At 40.6% G+C, this 15,504-nt stretch overlaps 1 protein-coding gene across 1 annotated transcript in view; it reads left to right on the top strand.

Moving 5' to 3' along the window:
- LOC310942299 (receptor-type tyrosine-protein phosphatase F) overlaps nt 1-15,504 on the top strand; it is a 133,039-nt gene that overhangs the window by 46,078 nt on the left and 71,457 nt on the right. Inside the window, exons 5-6 of the mRNA XM_083907659.1 lie at nt 9,316-9,504; nt 13,921-14,031. Coding sequence (XP_083763785.1) covers nt 9,316-9,504; nt 13,921-14,031 — 300 coding nt within the window. The remainder of the gene's footprint in view (nt 1-9,315; nt 9,505-13,920; nt 14,032-15,504) is intronic.

Genomic DNA, 15,504 nt, shown 5'->3' on the forward strand with positions numbered 1-15,504 from the left:
AGAAGCCCAGTCAGTGAGGATTTAATTAAAAGAACCTGCCACATTCCACTACGTCCAATGCCTTTCACAGCGCTCATAAAAGTCATCCATATCTGTGGTAATTACACTAAACATGTCACAATAAAGCTCTGCTGATGATTCATTTGAGTAGTGGAGAGGATCAATTAATTCATTTATTTGAAAACAGCCACCCCGCGTCCTTTTGTAGACCCTTTTCATTAATCATCATGCTTCCTGACGTTTGGTCCTGTCCTTGCTGTTTCCTCACAGACTCCCAGAGGAACTTGTCTTATTAGCCACAGAAATTTACCATGAGCCCCAAGGTTTTTTTTTTTTCCTCGAGGCCGTTACATTAAAATCAGTTGTAAACCACTAACCGTGTACCCTGTAATGCCATCATCTCAAGGGTCTTCAATCAAACCCCCCATTAGTAGGACCACCAGGCAAAAATTAGAGCTGCAATCTCAAAATGAAAGCCTACAGCTGTGCTACTCATATATCGTCGTTAATGGAGGATATGATTCTGTGCAGCAGTGCTTGTCCCACAAGGTGACTCAGTCAGCAAAACAGGTGAATTCAGAGGACCACCCATTGGTTGCAGTAATAGGTCAGAGATCATGGTTATGTACTAGTTGGTGCACAGCAGCATAAACACTAGGCACAGGGAAACAGGCAGAGCAGTAAATCACACTGACGACAGCAGAAGTATGATATTAGATAGAGAAAGAGGGAGTAGAGATAAACAGGGAAGCGGAGAGAGAGCTGATACAAAGAGAGGGAGGAATGGTTGGGGTATGAGATGTCAGTTATCGATTATCTGTCTGTAGGCAAGGAAGCAAGGCTGAATGTTCTGCTCAGCCAGACAAAAATAACAATCATTTTTATTATTATTTTAAGTTCATGGGCATGCATTACAGTCTTAAATTCCACCACATACGCTCAGATAAACGGCAGAATAACAGCACACTGATGTGACCACGAACATGCAGGACTGTATTAACAGACACATGAATCATGTTTTTGTTTTGACTGTGCTTCTGTGATGGTCTGTTGCTTGCAGGTGTGTCTGTGCATGCTGTTAATATGTCCCGAGGACTGTTGAGGTGTGATGCATTACTTTCTCCATAGCAACCGCCACCACACCTGGTCTGAGGGATTGCGTGCCAGAGAAAACAGGCTTCACAAGAGCGCTCAAACGTGTTTCAATGCACATTTTAAAGCACATTGTACATGTGCAGTGATTTTCTCGCTGCCTAATCCTAACTATAGTTAATAGACTCATCTGTTTGATAAAGAGCTGTTGTGAAATTGTTCACTATATCACTCTTCAGAGCCACTGACTTGGAGCCATCTGTGTAGATTTGTTTTGGTGATGGTGAGTGGGATTTGCATCTTGTTGTCTTTGTTCCTCATTCTCTCCTGTTCTTTTTCATGGACATTTTAGCCATTTTCGTGTCATTACAACAGTATTACATCAATGACCTCCTTGGGTCTTTGATCTTCACAGTGGGAATTCTGCCAACTTGTATTTCTCTGAAGAGCAGGAGGGTCCTGCTCACATGCCCTTCATAGCAGAACGTGAGAAAACGCCTTGCCCTCCAATGTGTTGCATGCCAAAAAGCAGCTCCATGAATATCACTGAAGTCTGTCTGCCTCTCTGCAAGGCCCATTAGCTGATGCCTGAATGTCACAGGGGTTCTAAAAGAAGTACTGCCACGCATATCAAACACATACATACTGAATCACATTAAATGTTAATAAGCAACACTTGTAACACCCACTCTCTGTACAGGCAAACATTATGGTTTCCAGATTCATCAATGGATAACCACTGTCCAACAGACTGCAACACTGCCACTACCTTTGAGTCTCTCATAAATCTTTTGTGGTTAAACATTTTCCAAGTGAATTCGCTGGATGTTTTACACGCCGCCAGCCGTCCAACATTCACAGAGCTCTTTCAGTTGAACTGATTTCAGCTTTGTCCCTCTGTTACACCCTCTGTTACACCCTCTGTTGCTGCTGACACTCCTCAAACATGTCCATGTCTCAGGGAGATGCAAATGTCTGGATTCACAATGTTCTTGGTTAAAAACAGCCACAGGTGATGTGCTTTGTCTCTCGTCCCCCAGCTGAGACAGAACACTAACTGCTCTACATTTAGTTTTCCTCGCAGGTCAGATGAGCAGAAAGGTAAATTATTGAAGGAGTTTAATGTTGGAAACTCTGTACTATTTGTAGTATTTGTAGCTCGCGCCATGGACAAATTTAAACTCTAAACTCACTCACAGGCAAATCTAAACGCCAACATGACCTAGCTATTCTCTAGGGCTGCATTAACTCTTTTTTTCAAAGAAAACAGTGCACTGATGTATGTTTTAAAGAGTGGGTTTTAGAGCAGTAATATTTCATGAGGCGAGCGCCCGTGTTGCTGCCACTGTGGTCCTCTGGTTTGCACTATCAAAGGAGACATCACCTTTAATTGTTGTCATCCATCACTTTGCAACAGGCACATGTGGAGATCATAAGGCTTTTTATTTCTTGCCTGAAATGAGATCAGCTCAGATGTAAGCTAAATAAATCAAGAGAACGCTCAATGTATCATCCTTAATTTTGATGGCACACGTTGATGCTGAATTAGATTAACTATTGATACAGGATGAGACGCTATGCTGTGGGCAGCTCACGGTCCATCTCATAGCCATGTTGTCTCATGAATATTCCCAATCATACTGTGTATGCATCCCCGTGTATGTTTAATGATTGTATGTTCTCTCTGAAGACAGCATTTCCCCAGTGAACCCCTCACTTTAAACATTCATGGCTGAACATATCATCCAGCACTTAATGCTCTTGAGGTTAGAAGAATTCAGTAGAAGCCTCTGAACTCTAAAATGGAAATGAGGCAGGCATTTTCTTTTTTATGCAGCAGTGTTGTATCTTGTGGCACTGTGTCAGGCTCCCCTGTTATGAAGGGGATGGGGAGTCTGGAAGTGTTTTCCCCCGATTGAGATGAGTATGTTTGGATTGAGGGGGGGGATGTTGGCTGATGTTAGCAATGGGATTGAGCTCCAGCAGCCTCCCTGTGGGACAGGAGGACAAGGATGGGTCTCTTTCAGCAGGGCTCTGATTAGACCCATCGCCCTAGCTCCACGCTCCACTCACACTGGTAATTGGAGCTGGCAGGAGGTTGGCATGCAACCCTCCCCTGCCCCCTCCTCCTCTCCTCCCTTCCCTCCTTTTCACTTTTTTTCCCTCCTCCCTCTTCTCCTGCCTAAATCTTACCTCACCTGCCTGTGGCTGTTACAGCAGAGCCACACCTCCCGACACAACAGTTGATGATTGCTATCATGTTTGCTTAATTTCACTAATTATCATTATACCAGTGTGTCCTCTCTTCAGAAACGATATTGACAATGTTTCCCCATGTCTGCTGTGTACAGTTAAGGCCCCCACTGTTATTCTAGTTGAGCAGCACAATCAGAAAAACACATTAATATTTTTATGTTCTACTGTGTTGTCTCTGACAACAAGTTCATGTGCTCAGCTGCTCGTATTGGAGTGTGACTGTGCGTGATAAACGCCTGTTGAGAGAACAATGGGCCTATTTACTTATGAAATCATGGAGGAACTAGTTCATGCATACCTGTGTCACCTCTGAGGCATTTCTGGAAATGTCTCTATTTTTTTTTAACTACTTTTAGTTACAGCAAAACAGAACTTGCAGTAGATTCTTCATAACAAAAGCTTTCATTCGGCATTCATTCAAAACAATCACGTTTTTTTAGATTGAGAAAAAAACAACTCCATAATCTCATTGTAGATGAGGTTTTTAGTTGTTGTTTTACCAAACGGCCACCCCACATCTTCGTAATGAAGCGTCTTTGTGATGAATCACTCTCCAGCACAGCAGAGCCTCCTTTTTTTTCTCTTTTTTTTTTTATTAAACATGCCCTTTATCTTGACAAACATCAACCTGCATTGCCTGCTCTTTTTCATTGGATTTCTTCCAAATATCCCAGTCCCTCTTCTTTTCTCTTCAAATTAAAGGACTGAACAAAGGCATATCTTTGTCTTCCTAAGATGACAAGTTGGCAGACAAGGCCAGCTTCAGTTCGAGGAGTAGGAATAGACAGACAGTGCTCGATTCTTGCACAAAAGCTCGACAAGATCTTTGATACATGCGCATAAAGGAATTTCAATTATTCTTCATTCTGCCAAAACCCAAGGACAACTTTACGGAGCTATGTTCGATGAAGGTTGTGTGTTTTTCAAAATGATAACAGTGCTAAATATTTCAAAAAGACAAACTGTTTTCGAGGGTGTTCAAGGTCAATTAACTGTCTTTCATTACCTGTTTTTGAAATGATTCAGTTTGACACTATGTCATGTCAAAACTCAGTGATTGTCCAAGACTGAGCTCTGTAGGCAGGGTGCATCGAAATGAGTTTACCTTCATTTGTTTTCGGCACAATGTGATGTGCAGCCACATTCAGCAATGCATATGTGCCCCTTTTCTCCCCAAGGGGCAAAAGTCCACCTCATAACTTCACGTTACATACATTAATTACCTCAGCTTTCAATTAAATGTTTTTATTTATTTATTTTGTTACGTGTTCATACTAATCAAATCAAATTGTATTGACTCTGCTAATTCTTACCAGCATTTTCTGTCCCTTAAATTCTACAACCTACACCTTATATACAGTACAGCAATACATATACAGAACATATAGTCCAGACTTTAAAGCGGACATAGACCAGAAGTTCCAATTAACGCTGTTTTTTAGTGTGTATCTGCATCATTACCTTGTTTATGAAGCCCTGAAGGTTCTAAACAAACAGTTCAGCCACTGCTGAGAACGCCGTGTTTTATTGTAATCTTGGGCTCAGCGAGATCTCTGAAAAAACCCGGTCCAGTTACGTAAACATTGGTTCTCCTGAACAGCCGATTGTCCTGCTCCGGGCACTAGTCCGGGCACATCCGGTTGCGTACATTGAACCACAGAAGAAGAATAACTTCCGTTGTGGAGGTGTTTCACGAGCGACAGTGTCTTCTGACTCTGGGTCTGACTCCGGGTCAAAGTCATAAAAGGGACTGCGGCGGGGAGTCGTGACAAAGCTATTTTTAAACATTGTTAAAACAATGTTTTGATAATGAGGAGCAGTGCATCCACTTCTGGGTGAGAGAGTTGAGTCTGAAATCTCGCGGCTCAGGAACAGCGTCAGAAAAGAGGATTTCTATCGGCTCGTTTACAGCAACTAGGAGGTTTTTGACCATAAAACAAGTTAATGTATGTAAGTAGACCTCCATAACTAACATATATGTGCAACAGGACCACTCTAGGTCCGCTTTAATTCAAATATTTCCTATGTCAGAACTGACACACCATGTAAAGACATGGCACACTGTCCACTACTTAAATACTATTAAATAAATGTCTCTAACAATAGTTCACTTTCTTTTTTAACAAACACGTGACGTTTACCTGCTTTGGTCCCCACTAAGGTGAGTGAATGTCCCCTGGAGCAGTTCTGTCCTGTCCTCCGTATGCACTGCCATGCACACACGCTTTAATGGGGACCAAAGCAAGAGTATGCCGTCCTTCATCTATGTTTCTACAGGCTATAAATGTATAGGTGGTAAATATGTAGAGAAATTATATTTTCACCGTTTTGTTTTCACTTTAATGACATCCTGTACCCAGGTGTTTAGCGACAGCTCTCTTCTCTGTTTCCCTCTCTCTATCGGTCAGTGGACGTCTGTTCTCCTCATCTTTAATAATTTCAGATGAAGCTGCAAGACCTTTCTCTGTGTTTTTGCATGTACACATTTAAAGGTAAAGACACCTTAGTTAGCGATGAAGTGGACTGAGGGTTTATATATTGTCACAGTGCTTGAGAAAGAGTTATACTATCTATGACTCTCTATGACTTATCCAGCCATATTTTTAGACACACCTAAAACCTCAGTCTTTTTTTTCACAATAATGTGTAAGGAGGAGAAACTCTGCACTTGTTTACACAAATCTGAAGCAGGAGTAGGGCATAGATTAATGTATATGCTGCTCTGCTGCAGTTGTTTGCCTTTTAAATGATTCCCTGTGTCCCGATGTGACAGAGTTGCTGACTCGTGTAATAACTCCTTTGGGTTCTTTCACCCCGTTTCATCAGTGGTTTGCATTTTTTACAGCTCAGTAACATTTGCCAATAATCTTTATCATACATATTCCATACTCACCAAAACAAGGGTTTGGTTGGACACCTACTGATACTTCAGTTTTTTTTAAATGAAATGCACATTTGCACAACACGTCACTGCATAAGCACCTTTTCCCCCACAGTGAGGTGCTGCTTTGGCCAGGTATATGTTGATGCTGTATATGCTGAAGTTGTGTCATGGAAGAAATCAAATATTCAGAAATTCACCTTAGAATATGACAGGACAGCATTTCTGCGTCCATACAATCTCTAAAGTAACTGGCTTGGTGTGATTGACAGGACATCACAATAAAGGTAATATACAGTCCTGTACCTGTTCAAACTGTATTATTATTATTGTTATTATTTTGTGACTCATTCTGTGTAGAGTAGTTTGCTGTGCTGTTATGCTGTGAATCAGATATTGATTGAGTCATAGGGTTGAGTGATATATCGACTGTATTTCTAAATAGATTCTCATAGAGATTAACAGCTCTTTCTCCTGTGGTAATCTTTGTATGTGTCAAAGTGAAGTAGTGGTTAATTTGTTGACATTTCAAGACTACCAATTATTGCTTGAATCAGAAAGGAGGAAATTGTTGGACTGCACCACATATAATCTAAACAGCCCACTCACAAGTCAGAAGGGAACAATATTATATTTATATCGTGACATGAGACGAGACGTATTTTGGATATCGTCATGTTGTGATAAAGTATTTTTAGGCATATCACCCAGCCCCAGCCAAATTTAACGAATTACCTGTTTTATATTACTAATGCATCTAATTTGCACTTTTCTGTTGATGACTGCAAAGATAACACTCACTCCAGATTTTGTGTTCTGATTAATCCAGACCAATAACACTCTTGATTATGTGTGTGTATGAATAAAGAAATAGTTTGACTTTAGTTTGTCCAAAGTCCAGTTAATAACTCGAATTGTATGGCATTGCTGATTCACTGCACTGACAAAAACGGAGCCTCTAAATTAGCCGTGCAGGCAGGTCCCTGAATGCAGCACACAGTCCCCGAACACAACCACGTGAGCTCACACACGTTATGCTTCCCAGCACTGTGAGCACATGCAGGAGGAAACTAGGTCCATGTTGGTAGCCACAAAGGGAGCACCTGTCAGGAGATCTGTGGCCATAATGAACACACTGTATTCAAAGTGAATTATACTGTAACTAGGTGAGAGTGGAGTTCAGCTCCCTCTAGATTTGTGGTATTATTCAATGGTTTCCCTCATTTCACCCCGAGGGGATAATCACAGATGAATCTATTATTTTGCTCATCTTTGGCTACCACGTTTTGGAACATTTTACTCCTTTATAAAACCTAATTTTGTAAATCACTGCAGCTTCATCTTTGTGTAGGCATGTATCGACCAGGTCTTTTCCATTTCTCCATCTTCAACTTTTTCACTACTTCTTTTTCATCCCATTTATCTGCAAATGTGAGCGGAAGTAAACCACAGAGGAACACAGGGGCACTACTCTCACCATTATTCATAACATTGACAAATTGTACAGGATTATTTCGTTGTTCTGCACTTGGGTCTTTTGTAGAGGTATCCTGATTATGTTTGCTACGTCTGAAAGAAGAATCCCGTATAGTGAGGCAGGAAGTATGCACCTCGCCACAAAGATAAGAGTGCATGCAGAGATCTGTCAACCACATTTGAATATGAGACAATCCGGGGCTGTGGGCCAAACACAAGGGGGAAAGGAGGAACAAGTGCTCTGCTGGAGATCAGAACAAAGATCTCCATCAGAGATCTTCTATGTCCCAGCCATACACTCAACACAGTAAAACATACATTAGGTCTATGATATAGCGTACAGTAGATGTTGGCTTACAAAAAACATTGAACACAATTATCACTGCATCAGTTATAGATTTGTGAGGAACCTTAGGTGCATTTCTTAGAGTTGATTGGCCGTCCCTCTTATAACTAATGATTCAACAGAGCCTGGTAGTTCTTAACAGTTTCAAAGCCCCACTCTCTGTCTCATTTAGAAACACATCACTGTCACAGGGCTGGGGCTCATACTTTTAGTATCCAGTTGATCTGCCTATGTTATTTCAATGCACCACAGTTTTTGCTGGCGAGGGGCAACTATGCTTGACCCAAGTCTGGTATGGATGAACCCTCCAGTACCTTGCTCCAGTTTTCCTTTTTATTGTTTTTGTTCACCTATATGTCGACAATACTCTTCAATCCATTTCCATTTAGATCCATATCTCTTGGATCTACAACTAATAAATGAGTAATAAACTCATGAATGTTTGCATTGCTCATTGTTAATCTGTAGTTCAATATGCTGAAGGTATAATTAGCAGCACTTTTAATCAGCTCACCAAGAATACGAGTCCCCTGAGTTCCCTCTTTATGAAAGTTGTCCAGAAATTAAATTAAGATTTATTATGGGGTGAGGTTAGGGGCTGTGATTTTTATTAAGCAGCACAATTTTGCCATGTCAGTGACAAATGTAATTTCATGTCTAATTTAAGTATAAGTATAATAGAAACAGTTTATACATTTTATTTTAAAAACTATTATGAATGACTTGTCATATCACTGTATCACAATATCCAAACCAGTGTACCTGGTGTGGTCATATTTGTTGAAAATTTCTCACTAAAAACTCAATATGTGGCAGGTGTATTAACCACTAAATAGCTGATTGTGAAAATGTTGATTATTCAAATAGGTTTGTTAAACTTGTAAGGCCTAAGGCAGCTCTTTTATGCATGCGTTTATAAACCTTAAGACTCCCTATGCTGGGTAATAAGCTTGCTATGATAATCAATCAGAGACACACATTTGAATCCAAAGCATTGCACAGTAGTATCTCCTGCTCTAAGTGTTGTGAGTGTGTCTGTGTGTGAGAGTTCTTAATACTGTTTGGCCTTTAGCACCTCGAATGTATCTGCTCTCTCTCATCGTCTTCTCTGCACTTGCTGGCTTTACTGCTTTGAAGTATTCACCATTTCTCACAGCTGAGGAAAGTCAATGCTGTCAGAATCTTTTTTGAACACACAGTCCTGTTTATTTTGCTCTTGCTCTTTTTCGGTTGCCTAATAATATGTATTATTGCACATTTCCAGAGAACCAGATCCCCCATGGCTTCCCCAGCATTGATATGGGTCCCCAGCTAAAGGTGGTGGAAAGGACCAGAACTGCGACCATGCTGTGTGCAGCCAGTGGAAACCCAGACCCGGAGATCACCTGGTTCAAGGACATGCTTCCTGTTGACATCAGCAGCAGCAATCCGCGCATCAAGCAGCTTCGCTCAGGTACAACTGCATTTGATCTGAGTCATTTCCTTTAAGGTGTTACTTTACATGACACATGTAATTGTAATGAAAAGCATTTCGTAGAGTCAAATGTGGCATCGAATTCCAACAGACTCTGTAAGTTGTGGTAGACATGAGAATGATGTGAACAGAAAAGGCCTCTGTTGTCGCGTATAGCACTCTTTCATCACAGCAAACTTGAAAGTTTTTGTCTGCTCCTCATTGTCACCTTGATTTGACATCTGAGTTCCTAGAGGATTATTATTATTATGAGTATTTCAGACAACAGCTGTAGCTGCTCACACATTTCTGCATTGTTTGAAAGTAATACATGAGCTTGCAACCACTCAAAGTACAAAAAGAAGAGTTTTCACCATAATAAATAATCCTAAATCCCCTCTTAAACATGCAGCTGGGTCACAATGCTGCTCGTCAATGATGCATGTGCTTGCATTGGATCAATGACTTGCTCTTTATTCCCAGTATCAATGCACCTTTTCATAAAACAGACCTGACCTGGATCTTGTTGAAAGATCACAAGGTTTTGACCAGATTTGGTCTTGTCATGATTTACCAAATGTACTTCACTTTGACTGTGACAGGCCCGGGCCACAGGTCTGAGGCCCCACAGATTAAGGATGAAAGCTACTCTTGGAAAAAGCTGCCAAGGGGAAGCTGAATACAGGTCATTGGAGCACGCTCACCTGGACTGTCCATGGCCCTGAAATTATGCATTTTAGCTCCACTACAAGCATAACCCACATTAGGCACAGATTTATCACAATTTTGATACCAACACAACTGGTAACTGTTGTGTTTTTCTTGCATGGATAAAATTTTCCCATATACAGGTTTTTCTTTCACTGCCAGCAAAAAACTTTTAATAAGTTTTCTTCAAATATAGTGAGTGTCTGAAAATGTGCTGATATGTAATGACAACCATCCTTCTCTTGACATCTGCTACCGCTATCAGGATTTACATTACAGCATATGACCTGACATTATGTGAGGTTTGTGATGGCAGGAAGAAAAATGCATTTATCTGCTGCTATGGTGAAAACAAAAATGCTATCACCTCTTATTGTATCATAGTTGCTAGATTTTTAGCAAGCACACAGACTCGTTAGTCTGTCTTCATGCAGCCCAAATAATTAGGTATGAAGAGATTCCACCTTCTTTGACCTCCAATTAATGTATATTACTTTCATCCATTTTTCTTGCCCATTTCACTAACTGCTCTCTGCATAAATGCAGTCTGTACAAAGTGTGGGGGTCATCATAAATGAAATATGCATATTAGTACAATGTAGTTGTGGAGTAAGGACAAGTAAGGATGTTAGCGGTTTCAAAACTTAAAAATGTCTACCCTGAGGATTAGATTGTTTTTCAAAATCTGTGTTTTTTTCAGTCATTTACAGACATCATGGACAGACCAAACTCCCTTAATAGCATTGATTAAGCAGGTTGAACTTTGTCACATTGCATTTAAATGGCTTCTACACTGATCAGTTTTCTTCTGTGGCGTGTCAGAAGCCATGTTTTTTTGTTTTGTTTTTTTCTCTGCCACTGTTGTTAGTGGATTACTAACTAATCTCTCAACCCTGTTTGCATTGAAATTACTCCCACCTAGGTGGTACACCAATTAGAGGTAAGGATGATGAGTAAATTGTGGTGCGAAAAATCACGTCCAGACCATTCCTCACATCTGCATCAGACTCCTGCATTCCCCCCACAGTGCCACATTACCAGGTTCATTCACTCTGTTAGCGCCAGCCCACCCTCCTCCTCCTCCTCCTTCTCTTCCTCCTCCCTGTACGTCTCCTCCCAACATGTTCTGTCTGATCATGGTCTGTCTGCTGTCTGCTCCTTAACAAACAAATGATCACCAACCCTGACGCCAGGAGAATGGAAATATAAATCCAAGGTGTTACTTTGTAAATGAGGTTTTCCCAGTCTCCTATTACACGGTTAGAATTGAACTGTGGTTATGAGCAAACACATAGACACACAAAAACAAAACATATTTCAGCCACGGCCTCTTCTCTGGCTTTACAGAAAAAAAATTGCCGCTAAGGAGTTGCATTTTAAACTAAAGGCCACCATGGCCACTAGAGGATCTACCTACCTCCTCTATGCAGTCTCGATGTGAATTGAAATGGCTGCATTTGCATACAGCCATTTTCAGCATTGCTCCCCATCATGGGAACAGGATGCCTAGAAAGTTTTTTTTTTAAAGGTGGAAGGTTCCCTTTTTATGGAAATCATATGCTTTTCTCCCGAGTTACAGCATGATTTCCAGTCAACAACAGTGAGGTAGAAATAAAAAAAAGCTGAATACATTTGAAACTGCCAGCGGTCTGTCTCAGAGTCTGTGCTTCTGTAACTCCTAACACAGCCCATATTCAATTAAAATGTTTCACTCTTTGTGAGTTAAGGCAGCCTTTTGGCAGTCTCCATGTGCTTTCCACTCTGCAACAGTGAAATGACCTTGTGGAAGATCCACCAGCGTTTGAGTAGTTGGAAGTAATTGAGGGAGTTTTTCAGCTCAGGCAAGTGTCAGAGCGCTATCCTTCTATGTTCCCGTAGTCCTCACACTGTTTTCTCCCACAGGAGATTGGCTAGATTGACAGATTTGTGACACCGACATCAGTGTGCAGTTGCATGTCAGTACCGAGTCAGACAGCGATGAGCTCAGCAAGCAGAGCAAACACCTTTGAGGGATATGTTGTCATGAGATCTGAGGTGGTATTATCACATGTCAGTGCCCCACCCAATTTTGTTCTTCTTTTTTGGTCTTGTCTTGAATCCCCTATGGTTGGTGGTGAAGCTGTTTGTTGTATTCATCTCATACTGCATGATTTGAACGAAATGTATCCTGACATCATCTTACGCCAAGTATTTGTGTCATTTTCAAACAGCATGGTGGCTGGCTGCCTAGCACCATGCTGTTTTGGAGACATGATAACTGTTATCACTCACCTATGTATATTTACTGCTTTATTTTGAGACCTAGTTTTTTTGTTTTAAAACATGTTTGTTCAAAATTCGTGGGCTGCAGGTAAGTTTGCTGCCGTTGGTCTCTTCTCTGTCAGGTTATAAATGACCTCATCTGTCGGCCATTTGCAATCCAGTAGCAGTGATTAGTTGATGGACACGGTGTGTCCAACTGACCACACAGAGACAGGTCTCCCGGGCTTTCATGGTTTGTTAGAAACAACATGTTAGCCTTCTGTCCAATGACTACAGCTACTTGGGATTGTGAATACAAATCTGAGCCATCTGGCAGAGGAGCATGTCCCTGGAGGGCTTCAGTGAAACACGGTCACATAGTTTGTTATGAAAGAACACCGTAGTTTAATTATTACACCACAAAGGTTGGGGAAAAGACAACCTGCAATGGCAGTGATTCAAAAAATAAATAAATAAATAAATAAAAAGAAGCAATTTGGCATTCAAGCAAATGTGGATGGTGGACTGAGATGGACGGTTCAGTCTTAAGTTGTAATTTCATTTGCCTAATTCTTAATAATAGACACGGTTCCTATTTATGTGATCACGAAGCATCTCTGAAATTGTTATTCTGTGTTCAAAGCGCAGAGTACTTCAGAGGAGCTTCCTCCCAAGGGACTAAATCAGGGGTCACCAACGTGGTGCCCGCGGGCACCTGGTAGCCCGCGGGCAGCCAATACGGTGCCCGCGGGCTCACTTCACTTCACCTCACTTGCATGTATCCGTATGATCTGTCAGTAAAATATCTTTGATATTGTTTATAAAAACTGGTAATCGTTAGGAGTAAGCACTGGAAGGAATGTGTATGCAGTTGAATGCATAATATTAATCATTTAAATGGTAAACAAACAAAAAATATTATATGGTAGCCCTCCATATTATTTTTTACCCTTAAGGTAGCTCTCTGACTCAAAAAGGTTGGTGACCCCTGGACTAAATAATGTCCCGCGATAAAACAGTGTAAAACACATTTTGCACAGTTGTTGATGTTAAGCTGCAGCAGTGTGATTGTTTCTTTAGATATTACATTATGTCTGCAGTGTAACTTAGCTGGGTTCAAACATCTGCTGGAGCTAGATAACCCTCCAATAAATATACACTTAAGTTTGTCAATTAATTCAGTAAGCAGAAGACCTAATCACGCTGTGATTGTTGTGACATTTTATGCAGTTGATTAATTGACCCTCAGTCACCGTCTTATTGCCCCTTAACAAGACGAGGCAAATAGTTTTTGTTAGCAGTTTTTTTTTTTTCTTCACAAAACTCTGTCCGTGTGAGATACTTAATTACAAATGAACTGGGTTATACTAATTGACTACTGGCAGATATCTGCTGTGGTTTCATGCATAGTTACATTTCATATTCCACAACTGTCAAGACAGCTAAATTTCTTAATCCTCTACACAGGAGCTCTACAAATTGAGAACAGCGAGGAGTCTGACCAGGGGAAATACGAATGTGTTGCCTCGAACAGTGCTGGGACGCGTTACTCTGCTCCTGCCAATCTCTACGTACGAGGTAAAGTCCGACATCACTCTCAGCTCTTGAATTAATGTAACATTTCTGTTGTGTGTCTCATATTTGCAAAACACCAAGAACAATGCAAAAAAAATGTCTGTTTAATTGTTAACGCTGTTCACCCATCAGTGACCCTGTGGCTCTCTGCCTTCTTTCTCTGCATCTTCTCCAGAGTTCACCAGCTTTTTGTGTGTGATTAAAGCATTTCACAAGATGATTGACAGCTTCCTCACTCTGGTGTTAGGTTTGTTCTACCTGCCAGGGTGAAACACTGATGTAATTGTTGTTGGTGTAGCGAGTGATAACTCTGATGAAAGTCAAGGCCATCATTTTATGATAGTAAAAGAGCCTTGCCTAATTTTAATACACATTTAAAACAACACAGAGAAGGAATTGTAAGAAGTTCAATTTAAAGGTAAAAATAAATAAATACAATAAACAGCAGATTGTAAAAAAATATGAAATAAATTAAAAGATAAAAGATACAAAATGTTAAAGAAGTAAAGCAATTTAATAAATTAGTTAAATAGAAAAATAGTATTAGGTTTATACAATAATTAGAAAAGAGTGATATAATCAAATAAATACAAGCTATTTAAGGTTAAATGTTTTAGTCCCGATTTAAAAACTGCAGTGGTCAGGTTGTGTCTGTAACAGAGTCTCAGCCTGGATGACTTTTATGTGTTGTGTAATTTTCACATTTATCCAACAACATTTAACCACTCACTGTCTCCCTTTGTTTGTCTGACTTTCAACCATTATCCTTGCCGTGCTAACCCTCCCTCACAAATGGACTAACCTCAGCGTCCTGTTTGGCTGCAGACTGGACCAGGTGCTGCCGCTGTGAAAACAGCTGCATTGAAAGCGATTCGTCTGATGGCACTGAAAGCCAAGACAAGCCCTGTTTCTTTTTTTTTTTTTATGAACTGTATCAAAAGGCTCAATTACACCCTCACTCCCACCCCAACACAACTCAGAGTTGCTAAAGGCACGGAGAGGCCTAAGGTTTCATTATTTCTTGTTGTTTTGGTGTCTGTGAGCAGACTAATGCAGTACAAAGGCATTCTGCCCATTCTATAAAGAGCTTGTATAGGGGAACGAATAGTTAAGGTCAAGCCCTGTGAAAAACACCAGATCTGATGAACATAAAACACAATAGCTGATCCAGTTGTTAGTGTGGGTGGAGGTGTGGATGTGGGAGTGAACGTGTCAGGACAAGAAAGAGCCATATTGGCCATCACTTCATCATTTTATTAAAAGCATATAGTGCATCATGTAAGCTATTTTACAGATCAGTGCTTCTCGTCCCTTTTCCTAACTGTCTCGCTACATTTAAATGAAAAGTCATAATACTTTTTGCCAGACGAGATTTCCCTTGCAGCAGCGCTAATATTATTTATACAAGAAAACTGTTTTTGCAGCAGACAGATCGTCTTCCTGGATCAGAGGAATCGGAGGTAAAAATCATCTTCA

This window comes from Microchirus variegatus, assembly GCF_963457635.1.
Source record: "Microchirus variegatus genome assembly, chromosome: 21".
Classification (NCBI taxonomy): domain Eukaryota; kingdom Metazoa; phylum Chordata; class Actinopteri; order Pleuronectiformes; family Soleidae; genus Microchirus; species Microchirus variegatus.